The sequence below is a fragment of the Pterocles gutturalis genome, unplaced genomic scaffold, assembly GCF_000699245.1.
Source record: "Pterocles gutturalis isolate BGI_N339 unplaced genomic scaffold, ASM69924v1 scaffold9620, whole genome shotgun sequence".
NCBI lineage: Eukaryota > Metazoa > Chordata > Aves > Pterocliformes > Pteroclidae > Pterocles > Pterocles gutturalis.
In genome coordinates this window covers 1-15,800 of record NW_010143390.1, presented here as the reverse complement: position 1 = coordinate 15,800, position 15,800 = coordinate 1, and the positions used below count along the sequence as shown (strand labels likewise).

The window sequence follows — 15,800 nt, the reverse complement described above, 5'->3', positions numbered from 1 at the left end:
AGGAGCTGCGGCGGAGCGCTCAACTTTCCGAGGAGACAGCGTGCGCCCGGGCAGCTCCCGCGGAGCAGGTTGCTGGCTGCAGGGGGAGTCGGGGCCCCCGCTGCCCGGGGGCCCACCCTCTTTTTTTTTTGACTGACCCTCCCGGGTGCGGCCGGGCTGGGCTCCGGTTGGAGGGTGCAACCGGGACGGCAAGGGGACCGGGAAACACATGGGGGGGGGTCTCTAGGTGGGCACAGTGATGTGTTCCCTGCGCAGCAGTGCTGTGAGCTGCACCAGAATAAGTTTTATTTTTGACGTTGAGGCATTATTAAGAGTTTACGGTGATACTTTCTGAAAATATGGACAGTATTTTCTGTTTTTTTTAACAAACTTTGGTTAAATATTGGTGGTGTTTTCCTACTTGTGTCTTATTGCGTGATTATTCCTCTATCAAAAGTCTGCAAGATGTATTTCTTGACCTAAGAGGTCTGCACATCTTATCCATCAAGTTCCTGATCAAACTATGGGTATAGTGGAAGTAAGGTTCATTTTGGTGCTGTGGGAAGTGTTTATTGACACAAAGGTTATTCTAGAAGAATACAGATTTTAAGATAGCAGAGGGCTGACTTGGAGAGCCTGCCGTGTATGTATGATGTAGCGTGTCCCCTCTGACTTCGAACCCTGAAAGTAGATCCTCTTTCAGTTTTGTGAAACTGCTTCCTGCCTGAAGTAACTTGGTTGCGAAGCTGGGTACATAATGGACACAGAGTAGAAGAAATTGAAAGAGTAACAGCGCATGTAACTAGTCAGGCTGAAAATCAGGTAAAAATCTTGATAAAATCAGTGTGACCTGCAGGGCAGCCTGGCTTCACATGGGAAAACAGTTCTTAGGTTGTTCTCTGGAATCCTTTGAGAAATAACTTTAGAAAGGAGAAGATGCAAGTTTTATCTCCTTTGATCAAAACTGACTGAGGTTGGCGTTGCCATGCCTGTTTACAGAAGTTGTCAATACTGAGGGAGGAAAATGGGTAAATATAGTTGACATTTAATCTCTTGCAGGAGGTCAGTGCCTGCACTTACTTCAGACTAATTACCATGGGATTAATGGATCATCTCTCTGGTATCCCAATAAGCACAGCAAACTTTGATTGCCCTTGGTGATTCACGCTTGTCAAGACAGTTGTAGTTTTTTAAAATACTAACTGTACCCCACAACCAGTTTAACTGTGGCATTGCGAGCTCCTGGACAAGTCGCAATTAGTCAGGTGGGTGCAGAGCCAGGGCTGTGTCATGGGGGGTGTCTGTGGCCCCCGCAGCCACCCTGCTCCTGCGGCTTTGGGGAGTTAACGTGTGGAGTGGGCTACAGCAGCTTACGTCTCGGGTTAGTGTGCTCAGGCTGGTGATTTGAATTGGGAATGTGGTAGCCACTGCATGGCTGACAAACCCAGCGCAGAAGGCTCCTTGGGTTTTGTCCTGGCTTTAGTTTAGGATTGTGTTAAAGTGTATTCCTGCACACCAAAGTGTACCTAAACAGGAGTTTTGTCCTCCCACAGCTTATCCACCTCTATTCCCTCCTGGTATAAACTGTGAGCCTCTGACTTAAATGGCTACTGGCAGGTTGACACAGTCTTATGATACTAAATTTGCTCTAAGTTTTATGATTGCTTTATTATTGCATTCTTGTAATACTTTTTCCCTCTCTCCTTTGCTATTCTACAACAGAGGGAAGAAACTTTGATCACATTAAGCACTGGCAGATACAGACAAAACCCATGAAAATATACTAATGCAATTTGGTTTATGTACAGTGTCAACTGAGGCTGTGATAGATTTTTTTAAAAAAAGTCTGTTTAATCTTGTTAACATGGTATCTCAGATCTTAACACTTTGAGGAAGTCAGCTAAAGACTTAGCTAGTGACTAGCTTGCGTGTGAGTACTTTTTCAAAACTAATAATTTCCTCCTTAGAACTGTTCCTGAAGCTCTTACTTTTGTCCAAATAAATTGTCTTCTCCACATCTGGTAGTTGTCCATACCTGTCTTTGTGCCTGCTCCCTTGCTCTTCTTTTCAGAAGAAAGCCTACACCTTTGCTCGCTTCTTCCTTCATGCTGGAATTTGAAATCGGCTGAAACTGTGCTCCAGGGGAAAATAACAAAAGTGTTGTGTTCATAATGTAAAGGAAATGGCAAAACTGTTTTGGCCTGCATCCAATATGGAAACACGTGTTTAGTTTAGAATGAAATATCCCTTACCCATCAGTTTTCAGATAAAAATTGGGGATGTATGTCCTAAGCATGCCAAGAGTGACAATCACTAACATCTGAACTTCAAGCCTATAGTGAAAATAATGAAGAAATGTGGCTTGTGGCTATTGGCTCATTCTGGAAGTGGTGGTAGGAATATATTTATCTTTACATTATATAAAAATATATAATATGTATAGGGTTGCATTCCACTTCGAGACTCTGTCAAGTTCATAACCACAGTCATGAATAAATGTCACTAAAATTCTGAGGCTGCGTTGTGGCACTAACCTATATATGCTTTAGGGAATGCATTTCTTTACCTGGAAGTCCCGAGCAGCTGGAAGGCTGTGAGCCACTTGGAACATCTCCATTTGCAACCTCAGAAAGCTGCTTAGGATTTCTTTCTGCCCTGTCAGAAAGTCAGCTAAGGTACACCTGAAAGGATGCTGCGCTGAACGATCAGTTACATCTCATCCATATTTATCTGACTTCCCTAGGGCCCCCGGCAAGCCTTTTCCAGCCGCCCCGGCGCCCCGGCCTGGGAACTGTTGGGAAACCCATCCGCCTCCTGGCCAACCATTTTCAGGTTCAGATCCCCAAGATTGATGTTTATCACTATGACGTAGATATCAAACCAGAAAAGCGCCCCCGAAGAGTGAACAGGTATGAGCTGTTTAATAACAAAAACTAAAGAGTGTATATGCCTCAGTTTACGAAAACTGCACCCTAGAAATTCTTCATCTGCTAAAAGGCACTTTATGTTGGTACTGTGGTTAGCTGCTGTTTGGTTTTTCAGTGAATTATAATATTATATTCTCCTTATGTTTACTAAGATGTTTGGCAATTGGCTTGTAATCTAGAAGGCTCTAGGAAATGTACTAAGCCTTGACCTACAGCTGGTTTTATTTTCCAGTCTAGAAGTAAATGTCCCTGGTAACTGTTCCACAGTCTATTGTACAAATGTGTGTTAGCAGCGGAGGGAGGGAGTTCAGCTTGCAGGTTGATGCTGATGTTTTAGGGTCCGCAGGTGGATGCTTTGTGGGTAGAACCGATCCACAGAGCAACCCCCCTTGCCCCAAGGCAAATGCTTGTATTTGCTGCTGTGTTTGAACAGCTCTCCAGGTTCCCCTGCCGGTCCCAAGGGTCTCTCTGCTGTATAGGCACCTGCACATTGAAACGCGGGTGTCTTACTCTGGAGGTGACTTTTAAAACTCCTGGTGCCTGGTAATGACTTGGGTATACCCTAGTGCGCTGTTGTTTCTCCTACGTTGCTCATCTCAGAAAATGTGAAAAAGGGATTTTTAAACTGTGTAAGACTGTTGATGGATTTTCTGTTCTTCAACCTAACTCAAATAAATCCCTCTGTAGAGAGGTGGTGGATACTATGGTGAGACACTTCAAGATGCAGATATTTGGGGATCGGCAGCCTGGATATGATGGGAAACGGAACATGTACACTGCACACCCGTTACCTATTGGCCGGGACAGAGTAAGTGTAGCAGCAGTTTTAAGTTCCTGTGGGAAAACTGTTACAGTGTCCTTTGAAAAGTGTCTTTTATTGACATAAACCCACGATACTGTCACACATAGTATAGCCTTGGAAGTGTCAGGCAGTGTGAGTCAGGGGGCTCTAAGAAATTACTAGGTGCTCTACTGAAGTTTGTCTTTTTGGGGTTTCTAATTCCCAGCTTTTAGTTGGAGAATTTCTCGGGGATAGTGTGAACTCGGATGCTGAGCTCTTTCAGCTGCAAGTAGACTTCCCCCACCCCCCCGAAAGAAACTTCCTTTTTCTCTGCTCTAACCCTCATTCTGTTACTAAATGATAAAGTAGTTGTAGATGACAAATACGCTGGTTTGGTTTGTCTGTGCTGTTGCGATACTTCCTCCAGATCCATAAGAAGGTGTGGCACAAGTCCTGTCAAGACTGGATCGGCTGCACTGGCCCGTGGAGTTAAACTTAACCCCGTCCGCTCTTCTCCCCAGGGATGTGGTTATCGCTGGTACAGTGCCATGAGGAGTACACAGCCTGAGTTCACATTTACGCTTTGGGCTGATGGTGTGGGAGAATAATCTCAAGTACTGTGCTAGAACTCTGAGATTCGTGTTTCCCAGGGAGTCTTTTTGACCAAAAGGGTTTTTTTGCCTTCCTGGTGGGTTCACAAGACATCTTGCTATTAATTAGCTGAATTAAGTAAGATGACTCAGTTCTCCAGAGCTTTGTCACTGTACTAATTACTGCTTAATATTTACACTTAAAGATACTTCAGTGCAGCTTCTCAGATGAGTAGACTACGAGCTTTCAAAATCCTAAGGAAACCATCTGTAATGTTTTAAGAGAATTGTACAAGCTAATTGTCAAAAATATAGATTCAGAGGATACCTAGGAGAAGGATGTAACACTGCTTGGTGTTGTGATAGTCTGCAATCTGTAACAAAAGCTTGTGCTGAATTCTGTCCTATGTCAGGTGGACATGGAGGTGACGCTCCCAGGAGAGGGGAAGGACCAGACGTTTAAAGTATCCATTCAGTGGGTGTCAGTCGTCAGCCTTCAGTTGCTGCTGGAGGCTCTGGCCGGGCACTTGAATGAAGTTCCTGAAGATTCTGTCCAGGCGCTTGATGTAATCACACGGCACCTTCCCTCCATGAGGTGGGTGCTCGCGGTGCCTTCCCGACCGGCTCAGTCTTGTATCTGTCTTACCGTTTGTGTTAGTTATTACCTGCTGCTCTCCCACTGCTTTCCTGCTGGAGAAGGGATGAGGATGCAGTTGTGTAATTCAACCCCTGCCTTACAAATTCGCACTAGAAAGAGGGAAATCTGATCTGAACTCAGGACTTGCATCTGCTGGTCATGTTTCTAACAGGAATTTGCTACAGCCTTTCCAACTGCTCTGTCGGTAAAGGCTTTGTATGCTTGCCATAAGTCAGCTCTAACAGTTCTAACATATTGTAGAAATTCACTGTACTTTTAAACACATAGGCATGAATGTAAAAAGCTGTACAAGAAAAGAATGATCAAAGTATTGATTTTCTTTTATTTTTTTTACCCCCAGGTACACTCCTGTGGGTCGCTCCTTTTTCTCCCCCCCTGAAGGTTATTACCACCCCCTGGGAGGTGGCAGGGAGGTCTGGTTTGGTTTCCACCAGTCGGTCAGGCCTGCCATGTGGAACATGATGCTCAACATTGATGGTATGTAGGAAATTCTGTCTCACTAATGTGACAGAGCTCTTGCTGCTTCTAAATTAAATGTCCTCTGTTTTTTTATCATAGTGTCAGCAACTGCTTTCTATCGTGCCCAGCCTATCATTGAGTTCATGTGCGAGGTCTTGGACATTCAGAACATCAATGAACAAACCAAGCCTCTTACGGACTCTCAGCGTGTCAAGTTTACCAAAGAAATCAGAGGTAAAGGCTTGTTCTAAAGCTGCTGCAACAAAATACTGGAAACCTGCTCATATTACATTGTAATCAAAATTTGCAAGGCACTTGAGAAGCCAGACGGTTCCTTTTTGCCCTCATCTTTCTCAAAGGTGACTCTTATGCCTGAATTTTTTTAGATGATTTTGTGTTGGGTTTTCAGGTCTAAAAGTAGAGGTTACTCATTGTGGCCAGATGAAGAGAAAATACCGAGTTTGCAACGTTACTCGGCGACCAGCCAGTCATCAGACGTATGTATACACGCACTTTCTGGCAATTTTAAAAATCTTTAACCTGAACCTATTAGATATGCTAGGTCTATTGTTTATGCAAGAATAGTTGGTTCTGGAGGTGAAGCATCTGTGTGGCTTTACAAGAATGTTTAGTCTTAGTGGAGTAGAGGAATAGCGTGGGCTTAGACCACTGCTTTATTTCCTTCAACACAGGAAAATAGAAGCTGTATCCTGACTTCTAAATATAGTTATCAAAGGCTATAGTTTTTAAAATAGCTATGAAAAATTCAGTATATAGTCTATAAAATCTTTTTATAAAGAAGAGATCCAGTAGCTAAGGAAAATAAATATTTCAAGTGTTTCTAGTCTGGGATAGATTTTTTTTTTCCATATAATTTTTTTCCTTAAAAAAAAAAAATCTTAAAGTCTAACGAGAACAAATGCCCTTTATAGGTTTCCTCTGCAGCTGGAAAATGGGCAGGCTATGGAGTGTACAGTAGCTCAGTATTTTAAGCAGAAGTACAGTCTGCAGCTAAAATATCCTCACCTTCCCTGTCTCCAAGTAGGACAGGAACAGAAACACACATACTTACCGCTTGAGGTAAGAATCTAACTTCCTCTTGCATTCCGGTATATCCTTCATTAAACGGTATCATGCCACGTCTCGCTGTTCCTGTGCAGGTGTGCAACATCGTGGCAGGCCAGAGGTGTATCAAGAAGCTAACGGACAATCAGACGTCGACTATGATAAAAGCAACGGCAAGGTCTGCCCCGGACCGACAGGAAGAAATCAGCAGACTAGTGAGTGTTTGTTCCAGCTAAACAGCCTGCGGTTTTCACTTCTTACAGCTCTTCCAGAAGCATTGTAGCACATGTAATGATAAGCAGAATGACCAAGAACTGCAGGATTTCAAAAATCTGACTTCTTTAAAACAAATCCTTTTAAGCAGGAAGCCTATTGATGGCAAAGAGGACAGAGCCACCTGAAGCACTAGGTGTAGTTACAGAAATACTTTTCCTGTCACCAGGTGAAAAGCAACAGTATGGTTGGTGGACCTGATCCGTATCTGAAGGAATTTGGGATTGTCGTCCATAACGAAATGACGGAGCTGACGGGCAGAGTTTTGCCAGCACCAATGCTGCAATATGGAGGCAGGGTGAGTTTTCCAGGCTTTGTAACATACCTTGTCCTGAGGTCATTTCAACTCCTTAAGTGTCCCTGTAGCTTCTCATAAGGCTTCCTTTGTATGAGCACTGTTTGTCTGTAGTAAAAATAGTGTTTTATTTTTAATTTGCTTTTGGTTTTTACCTAGAACAAGACTGTGGCCACACCAAACCAAGGTGTGTGGGACATGAGAGGGAAACAGTTCTATGCTGGCATTGAGATTAAAGTTTGGGCTGTTGCCTGTTTTGCTCCTCAAAAACAATGCAGGGAAGACTTACTGAAGTAAGTATTTTTCTGTTTATTCAGGATACCTATTTCAAGGTTCATTTTTCTCATATTTCTGAGAAGTGATATGCAGTATAAGTTGATTTTAATGCAACTAATAGTAAGAAGAGGAAATGACAGTTGTACAGTGTCTTAAATACTTACAATTTGGGAGGAGACCACAACAAAGTTCATAATGTAATTGGCCAGCTAGGAAAAACATTAACTCCCTTACCACTGAGGCTGTGTTTCCTGCTCTGGAGGCTCCATTCCACTCGTATTCTGTTGGTTTTACAAACAACTCGTGATGGTCTTTCATTCTAAAACCTGAACTATTTTTTCCTTAACCTTTACTGCCTCCCAGGCAACATACACCACATTTTTTTCACCTGCCCTTCAAATTACCCTACAGAATCCTAAAGACAGAGGTTGTGTGAACCGCTGAAATGTTCAGCAGCAATCCTGGTTGCAGTAATGCTGAGATATGTTTGGTGGATGGGTAAAAAAATCTACCAGAGCATCAGGATTAGTTTGGGAATCTGCCTCAGAATGTTCTACTCAAATGTATGTTTGTTTCCCCAAGACTTCTAAAATTACAGAAACAGGAGCTTATGAAACATCCTCAAACAGGATTAGAATCCTATTAGTGAGTTTCTTATAGTGATAAAACTGCTAAAAAATAATTACTGTAGTGTCAAATTGGAAGGGCTGTGAAATAGCTGAAATAGCTTCGCTCTTGTTGATAAAATTAAAGGCAAAGTGAAACACAGTGAAAAGGCCAGGACAAACCCATTTCTATTTCATTTACAGGAGTTTTACTGACCAGCTGCGCAAGATCTCCAAAGACGCAGGGATGCCGATCCAGGGCCAGCCCTGTTTCTGCAAATACGCCCAGGGCGCAGACAGCGTGGAGCCCATGTTTAAACACTTAAAACTGACGTACGTCGGTCTGCAGCTGATCGTGGTGATTCTACCCGGAAAAACGCCCGTGTACGGTACGGAGAAGAGGCTGTGAAGTGTTCATCAGTTGTATGGCAAGTGGGCATCTTATTGTGCGCTTCAGCAGTAGGAAGCAGACACAGCAGGCAGTATGTTCCATTTAAAAGGGGTTTTGGAGATGGGTTTGTCCAGCCCAATTGGAGTACGTGTGTATTACCAAAGAGCAAACAGAACCTCTGACAGTGAACTTTTAAGGATCTGAAGCTTGATAACGCTTGGGTGGGGGGAGGGTGATGGAAAGGGGAAAAAAAAAAAAAAAAAGAGGGAAAGCAGATGGGACTACTGACCATTTGGGTAACTGGAATGACTAACTGATTTTTTTGTCACAGCTGAAGTAAAGCGGGTTGGTGACACACTTCTAGGAATGGCCACTCAGTGTGTTCAGGTAAAGAACGTGGTAAAAACCTCACCACAAACGCTGTCCAACCTGTGTCTGAAGATAAATGCAAAGCTTGGAGGAATCAACAACGTGCTTGTGCCTCATCAAAGGTGAGATTAAAGCTCTCCTTGAAGTCTAGATTGTCAAGCAAAATTATGTCATTTTGTTTTGTTCGCTAAAATTATACCTGCCAAAAATATTACGTGCTGTAGAAATACCCCCAAGTCTGAGGTGGACAGAGAAGGATGGTTCTGCATTCAGAATCTGCCTAGTAAGTCTTGTGCCAAGGAACATTTCTAGCATTAGAGCCGTCCATCAGTGTGTGCAAAAAAAAAAAAAAAAAAAAAGCTTGCAATGGCATTTTTTTTCCATGTCCCTTTTTCCTGCTTTTGGGTTCACTCAGTCTACCTTTCCTCTTGCCACCTCCTTAAGCATACTGTATTTTCTTCCAAATTGAAAGAAAAGGAGTGAGGAAGAGTGACCTGTGATAAATGCTTGTAACTTTGTCTGCCTTTGGTCCTTTGCTTTTCACTTGCTCTCTGGACTGTAAGAGCTTGAGGCAGAGAACTTTGTCCTTGAAGATTCTGACAGGGTTTTAGTTCTGTTGAATGGTTTAGATAGACCTTCCTCATTTGTATTTTTTTTGCTTCCTCACCCCCCTTCTTTGTTTTATTATTATTTATTATTTAATAAACCTTAATCCCATTAAACAGGCCCTCGGTGTTCCAGCAGCCAGTGATCTTTCTGGGAGCAGATGTCACCCACCCTCCTGCTGGGGATGGGAAGAAGCCTTCCATAGCCGCCGTGGTGGGCAGCATGGATGGCCACCCGAGCCGTTACTGTGCCACGGTGCGCGTGCAGACCTCCCGGCAGGAGACCTCCCAGGAGCTGCTGTACAGTCAGGAGGTGATCCAGGACCTGACCAACATGGTGCGAGAACTATTGATCCAGTTTTACAAGTCCACTCGTTTCAAGCCCACAAGGATCATTTACTACAGAGGGGGAGTGTCAGAAGGGCAGATGAAGCAGGTATTGTTTATTTCTTGTTGCTTGTGAAAAGGGATTGGGTCTTGAAAAGTACATTTATGTGGATTGCATTTGTTAATAATTAATGATTTCATTGAGCTTTCCTGGGCAAGCGCATGTACAGTTATGCTGATTATGTTCCTCACGAAAAAAAATGAAAATAATAATATATGTACTGAATTCAGCACCTAATAGTTAAATCTCTTACTTCTAGGTAGCTTGGCCAGAACTGATAGCGATCCGGAAGGCCTGTATTAGTTTGGAAGAAGATTATAGACCAGGAATAACCTACATTGTTGTGCAGAAAAGGCACCACACCAGACTATTCTGTGCTCACAAAACTGAAAGGGCAAGTAATGTTGATGACTACATAAGAAGGAGGTGATGGCAACAGGAAAGTAAGATTGTTTTGTTAAGTGGGGTGACATCCATCTCGCCCACTAAAACAGAATTAACCTGTGCAAGCAGTGGCAGTTCTGTGCAGTAGCATGCTTTTTCTACCAAAATAACCAGTTCCTCCCCTTTTTCATCGCTCTAGATGAAGCAGTCAGATGGAACAGCTTGTTCCCAGCCCCTTCTGGAGTAGGCGTACGCTATATCCCTGTCTTTGTGTATCTGGAGCTGTAGCCTGGGTTTTTATAGTCTGGGATTCCTGACTATAAACTGAACTAGTTGTTCAGTTTGTTGCCTGTTCTGTCTCTAGATGCATCTGTAAGATTTGCCTGTGGCACAAATCCACAAGCCAGCTAAGGAACCTTCTTTAAGAATGTTCTTGATCTCAGGTTTGCTTAAAAAATAGAGATCTCTGGGGTGTGAGCGCAAACAAGGGTATGAAATGCATTTATTTCAGAAAGCCTGCATTTGCAGATCCTGAATTACTTGTGTAGGCTTTATCCTACTCTGCAATTTTAATGGTACTGGCAAGTATTTTCTTTTTCTCTGATGACACACCAACTGGATTTGGTGAAGTTTCTAAAAATTATCTCAGAGGGAACATTTTCATTCCTCTTATGTAAATGACCTTAATATTTTTCCACCTTTTTGAGCAGTAAATTCTCAAGCAGCTTTGAGTAGAGCCTACCTTAGGAGGTATTTTTGGGTCACTTCCAAAAAAAACCCCATGGGCTAATAATAAACTTTCCTCAATAGGTGGGTAAGAGCGGCAACGTACCAGCAGGCACCACTGTGGACAGCACGATCACACATCCTTCTGAATTTGACTTTTACCTCTGTAGCCACGCAGGAATTCAGGTAATGATTCATGTTGTGCTCAGGCTATGGGACTAAAACCTTAGAATCGTCCTGATGAGCAATGCTGCTTCCATTTATAGCTTGGCAGCCTCACAGTCGCATCGGTTCAGTGTCTGTTTGGCGCTTCTCAGTGCGCGGCTAGAAGGTACAGCCCGCAGGTACCACCTCTGTTGTTGTCATTGCTGCTCTCCAGCTGACTGCTCGTCTGTTCTCCCCAGGGAACCAGCCGGCCCTCGCACTACCAGGTCTTGTGGGATGACAACTGCTTTACTGCAGACGAACTGCAGCTGCTGACGTACCAGCTGTGCCACACGTACGTGCGGTGTACGCGGTCTGTCTCTATTCCGGCTCCCGCCTACTACGCCAGGCTGGTAGCGTTTAGGGCCAGGTACCATCTTGTGGACAAGGATCACGACAGGTAAGGACAGTGCCTCAGAGCCAGGTAACGGACCCGAATGACACACCGCGTGGCCCGGTTGTTCATTGTTCTCTGTGTCTACGTTCTCACAGTGCTGAAGGCAGCCATGTGTCAGGACAGAGCAATGGCCGCGATCCTCAGGCTCTGGCAAAGGCAGTGCAGATCCACCACGATACTCAGCATACGATGTATTTTGCTTGAGAGCATCTGGGAAGATGAGGCAAAACCAACAACCCCGTGCAGTCCTGAAATGTTTTGAATGCCTACTGCTGTCGCTAGGGCCCAGTTTATTTCAGGCTGCCCCGTACCAGCAGCTCTGAACAGTCGCACTGAATCTGTCCTTCACAGCAACGTCTGATGCACCAACACACTTGAGCCATTTGTTTCATTGTTTTATGTCATAGGAATTCATAGACTGTCTTTTCTGATGCATTGGACTGAATTTTTACCTCAAAGCGCAAAAGGCCGATCATCCTGAAATTTTTAAAGGACTTGGCACGAAAGGTTTCTATTGAATATTTTGCTAGCTATCATTTTTAAGTTATCTTCTCATCCCATTACCCATCATGGTGACTGATTCCCCGTCTTCATGCACTGCTTCGTGAGTATGCAGATGATGGCAAAATGTTTTACTCCAGTTCAATGTAATTGTTCTATTGTGTGGGGCCATAGATTTTTTAATGGAGATTTTAGACTTCACTACTGTAAATGCCTTTTAACAAACATAACTTTCACAGGTATTGCAGTTTTTTGTCGGTTTTACTAATTATCTTTTTAATCTCTGCAGACTTCGGCTGCAAAGCAATTGCACTATACTGCGAGTTCAAATAGGTGGTTCTTGTTCTGTGAATGTGTAATATAACCAGATAGTGATGCCTGTCAGTAGATTTTAATTATAATGGTTACAAATAATACTGCCATGGTATCGTAACAAGTACTGAACCATCATTTCCCCCTCTAAAAATTATAAAAACAAAAAAAAAATATTAGCTTTTAGGTATTTTGCAAACTTTTACAAAAGTGCCCACTTTATGCTGCTGTGTGGTTTGATAAATCTAAGTGATTTTAAAACTTTTTTCTCATACAAGGTTTAACTTTGGCAATAAATATTTGTTTTTTAAGCCCCCCTAACAGTGTAATTTTCTAGCTGAGGATTGTGCATGAGTTTAACCAACATTCTCGTGTCGTTTTCTGAACACACAATTTGGCAGTTTCTGAAACCAATTAGAAAAGACGCACTTCCATGCTTTTTTTAAGAATTATTTTTAACTGTTTTATATTCACTGTTGGTGTCCTGTCTACAACATTTTTTATAAGCTTGGAAACTGGGTGTTAAGTGTAGGAAAGGCTTGCCGATCTGTACAGTCTACGTGTATTGTGTGCCAGGCAACCTAAGGACTTGTACCAGCATTTTAAACTGATTTTTTCCCTGGGAACCTGGGTTGCGCACACGACTGCATCCACCGGCATGTTTAACCAACGCAAGTCTCGTATACTGATTCTGTCCCAGCCTAGAAATTAGTTTTTTTAAATCTGCTTGGCTTTTTTCAGCTGCAATGTGTAATAACGAAGAGGGGCTTGGTTTCACTGCATACTCTTGGAACCCACGAACACAGTACGTTAAGACTGGGTTCCTCTTGGTGTTAGCCCGAGTTCGCACAGATGAAAAGCTCGTTCCTAACCTGAGCAGAGCCAACACCACTACTTTGATAACAGAAGTTTGAGAAGTCCAACGATTGCACTGTGGTCTCTGATACTCATGTGGGGTTTGCTGCTAAGTTGTCTGCTGTTCCAAAGCTTGGGAACCAGCCCCTTCAAGATTTCAGCAATATGAAATGCTGTTTCCTTCAGTCTTTAAGCTTGTAAATAAATTGAAGTTTACATTTCTAAATGCTGTTTTTTTCAGTCGTACCAGAGTACACTGAACGTAGTCTTCAAGCAGTTTTATAACCTTCTTTAAAGTAGTATGTCTCATTAAATTAAGTTTAAACTTTTTTTCTTTTCTGTTGAAAATGGGACTGAAGCAAACTCTGTTCCTGGCACATACTGTGGACAGGTTTAGAATGGAAAAAAAAAAATTATTTTTAGTTTTTTAATTTTTTTTTTTTAAAGAATACCTCACTTGTATAATAAAATCAGGACATGTGGGTGGGAGACTGACCGCTGCTTCAGCTAGATGGCTGCTTTTCTCAGTACTCGTTCAGGGAGAATACAAAAGCCCCCTTTTTAGAATGAACTCCAACTGACCCAACACGTGTGGAGAACTTTGGCACCTTGAAAAGAAACGGAGCACCCTTTTAGGTTATAGGATCAAAGATCACTGTTTTGAGGTTGTGCACTAGGCAAGAATGTGACTGGTTTAACCAAGGGTGCGTAAGAAATATTTAATTTAATCACCAGTTAGTTGTCCAGTGCCAAGCACTCCTAGTTCAGATTGAGTGAAGTGAGAGCCTCTCCTTTGTCTGCCCGTGACTGGGCTGGATATTTAACCTCAGATGATGTGGATTGTTAGACCTCGGCTAGCAGGGCGAGAACCTGAGCTCAGCCTCGTGTTAAAAACACCGCTGAGAGAGAGAAACGCTGCGAAGGGCGCAGTGCTGTCGCTCCGGGAGAAGAGCACGGATGCTGGGGACCGCGGCGGGGCGGTAAGGGCGAAGCTTGGCGATGCTGTCCTACACCCGTCTGAGGCCAGGTCTGGAGGTTGGGCTTGAGGATCTGGGTTAACCCCTGGGACTGACTGAATCGTTATGCATGTGTCAATCAATGGGAAGATGTGCATTCTGTAGATGTAGTTCTTAGGGTGTTTTGGTTTTGTTTTGTTTTATTTTTAATAAATAAAGCCTGTTGGCCACTGTTTAGCTCTGTGGTGTGAAAGATTTTAAATGTAGCAAAGTTTAAAGAGTTGGGGAAGGGGGTGGTTGACATGAAAGAAAAAAAAAAAGGGCAGAAATCCCCTTTTCAGTTCTGCTTGCTTTGTGAACAGCTGAATTCTGAACAAGCTCTGGCAATCTCTGTCTAGCCTGTCTGAAACCTGTGAGCAGCCCGGCTTACGTGTTCTTGTTGTGAGTACCATGGCTCGCTGTAGTGCCTGTCGCTGTATCCGAGGGGGTGCGAGGCGGGGATGTACAGGCCACCGCGCTTCCCGCTGCACGTCCCTTGTCCCCGACACAAGCAGCAGAGTTATCTGCCCTTCAGCCGGGGACGGGCACCGTTGTTCAGACCCAGTGTTCAACAAACCCACCCCCCAAACTACCTTTGTGGATGTGCTGTAGGATTTTTCTTGCTCAATAGCAAGGGCGTAACTCTGCTTTCATTTTCGGAAGGCAGGGTTTGGAGGGCATTGTATCAATACTGTTTCAACTGCAAGGTTTTTTCCTTGTGCATTGGAGGAAAGATCTTGTGATATCACAGATTTTCTTATACCTTGCTATTGACATTTTCATATTTCTATGTCTAGAGGCTGAAACTTCAATGTAAAATGTTTGCATTTGTTCATTTTGACTTATGACGTAATTTTTGTTTCTATATTGTTAGACTTGTAATGTTTAAAATTGTATTTTATTAAATTTGGACTGGATGTATGTCTATAGCAATACGAGGTACTCTTTCTAAACTGTTATGGGTGGGTTAGCAGCCCCATGTTGCGATAAGATGCTGGTCGTGTACAACTTGCAATGTTTTGGGTTTTTTTTTTTTTTAGCCTGCAGGGATATTTTGTGTTCATGTGTCCAAAAATAATAAAAAAGTGGCATTCTTGTGCCAAATGTTCTGGTTTTCCTTGTTGATGTCTAATAAATGCAATGTACAGAGTGAGCAACCGATACTGTTGCCTGTAAACAATGTCTTAAATTATTTAAGTTTTAATTAAAACTTGTACACAATGTGTAACCTGTGGAACTCATTGCCACAACATATTTATTTCCGAGGCGCTAGGATTGAGAGATAGAAATACCCAGGGATATCACCTCTGGGGATGCTAAAGGAGGGGTTAAATCACCTGTTGTTGAACAAGCCACAGGACATGTTCACTACGGGTGTATTTTTTTAATCTTCTTGGAAATTATATAGCAGTGTCTAGAGAAAATACAGTGCCAGTAGACTCTGTATCTGCCTGGAGAAGGGATTCTACATCAGAGAGTCACGAATTCATACATGAAAGAGCTGTCTGCTAATTCATCTTCTCTATTTCAGATACTTGGAGAACTACGTCATTAAAAATACTGTAGGAAAGACAGAAAAAGCTTTTGGACGAGGCCAAAACGTGACAGCTCTAAACGGCCTTGGGATGCGCAATTGCTTAAACTAACCTGCATCTTCAGCAAACCCCGGCTTCAGGGTTTTCATATTTTTTTTGCAGTGCAGATCCTGTGGGTTGAGTGTCAGGCAAGCCCGAGGAGCCCCAGAGCAAAGAGCGACTTTATCCCG

The 15,800-nt window shown here is 43.1% G+C and overlaps 1 protein-coding gene across 1 annotated transcript; it reads left to right on the top strand.

Moving 5' to 3' along the window:
* Positions 1–2,703: 2,703 nt before the first annotated feature.
* AGO4 (argonaute RISC catalytic component 4) lies at positions 2,704–12,353 on the top strand. The gene is made up of 17 exons (XM_010084714.1): positions 2,704–2,888; positions 3,594–3,714; positions 4,691–4,872; positions 5,276–5,412; positions 5,494–5,628; positions 5,804–5,891; positions 6,327–6,474; positions 6,555–6,674; positions 6,902–7,030; positions 7,187–7,320; positions 8,113–8,297; positions 8,631–8,790; positions 9,394–9,709; positions 9,921–10,055; positions 10,856–10,957; positions 11,176–11,375; positions 11,468–12,353. The coding sequence occupies exons 2-17, from the start codon at positions 3,610–3,612 to the stop codon at positions 11,574–11,576; spliced, it is 2,385 nt and encodes a 794-aa protein (XP_010083016.1). The 5' UTR covers positions 2,704–2,888; positions 3,594–3,609; the 3' UTR covers positions 11,577–12,353.
* The last annotated feature ends 3,447 nt before the right edge of the window (positions 12,354–15,800 follow it).

What these genes read in the sequence shown, in the direction of transcription:
- AGO4 (XM_010084714.1), top strand. Translation starts at nt 3,610, where the DNA reads ATGGTGAGACACTTCAAGATGCAGATATTTGGGGATCGGCAGCCTGGA. An exon ending in TACCTATTGGCCGGGACAGA is followed by an intron (nt 3,715 to 4,690) that starts GTAAGTGTAGCA and finishes GTCCTATGTCAG; the next exon opens with GTGGACATGGAGGTGACGCT. An exon ending in CGGCACCTTCCCTCCATGAG is followed by an intron (nt 4,873 to 5,275) that starts GTGGGTGCTCGC and finishes TTTTACCCCCAG; the next exon opens with GTACACTCCTGTGGGTCGCT.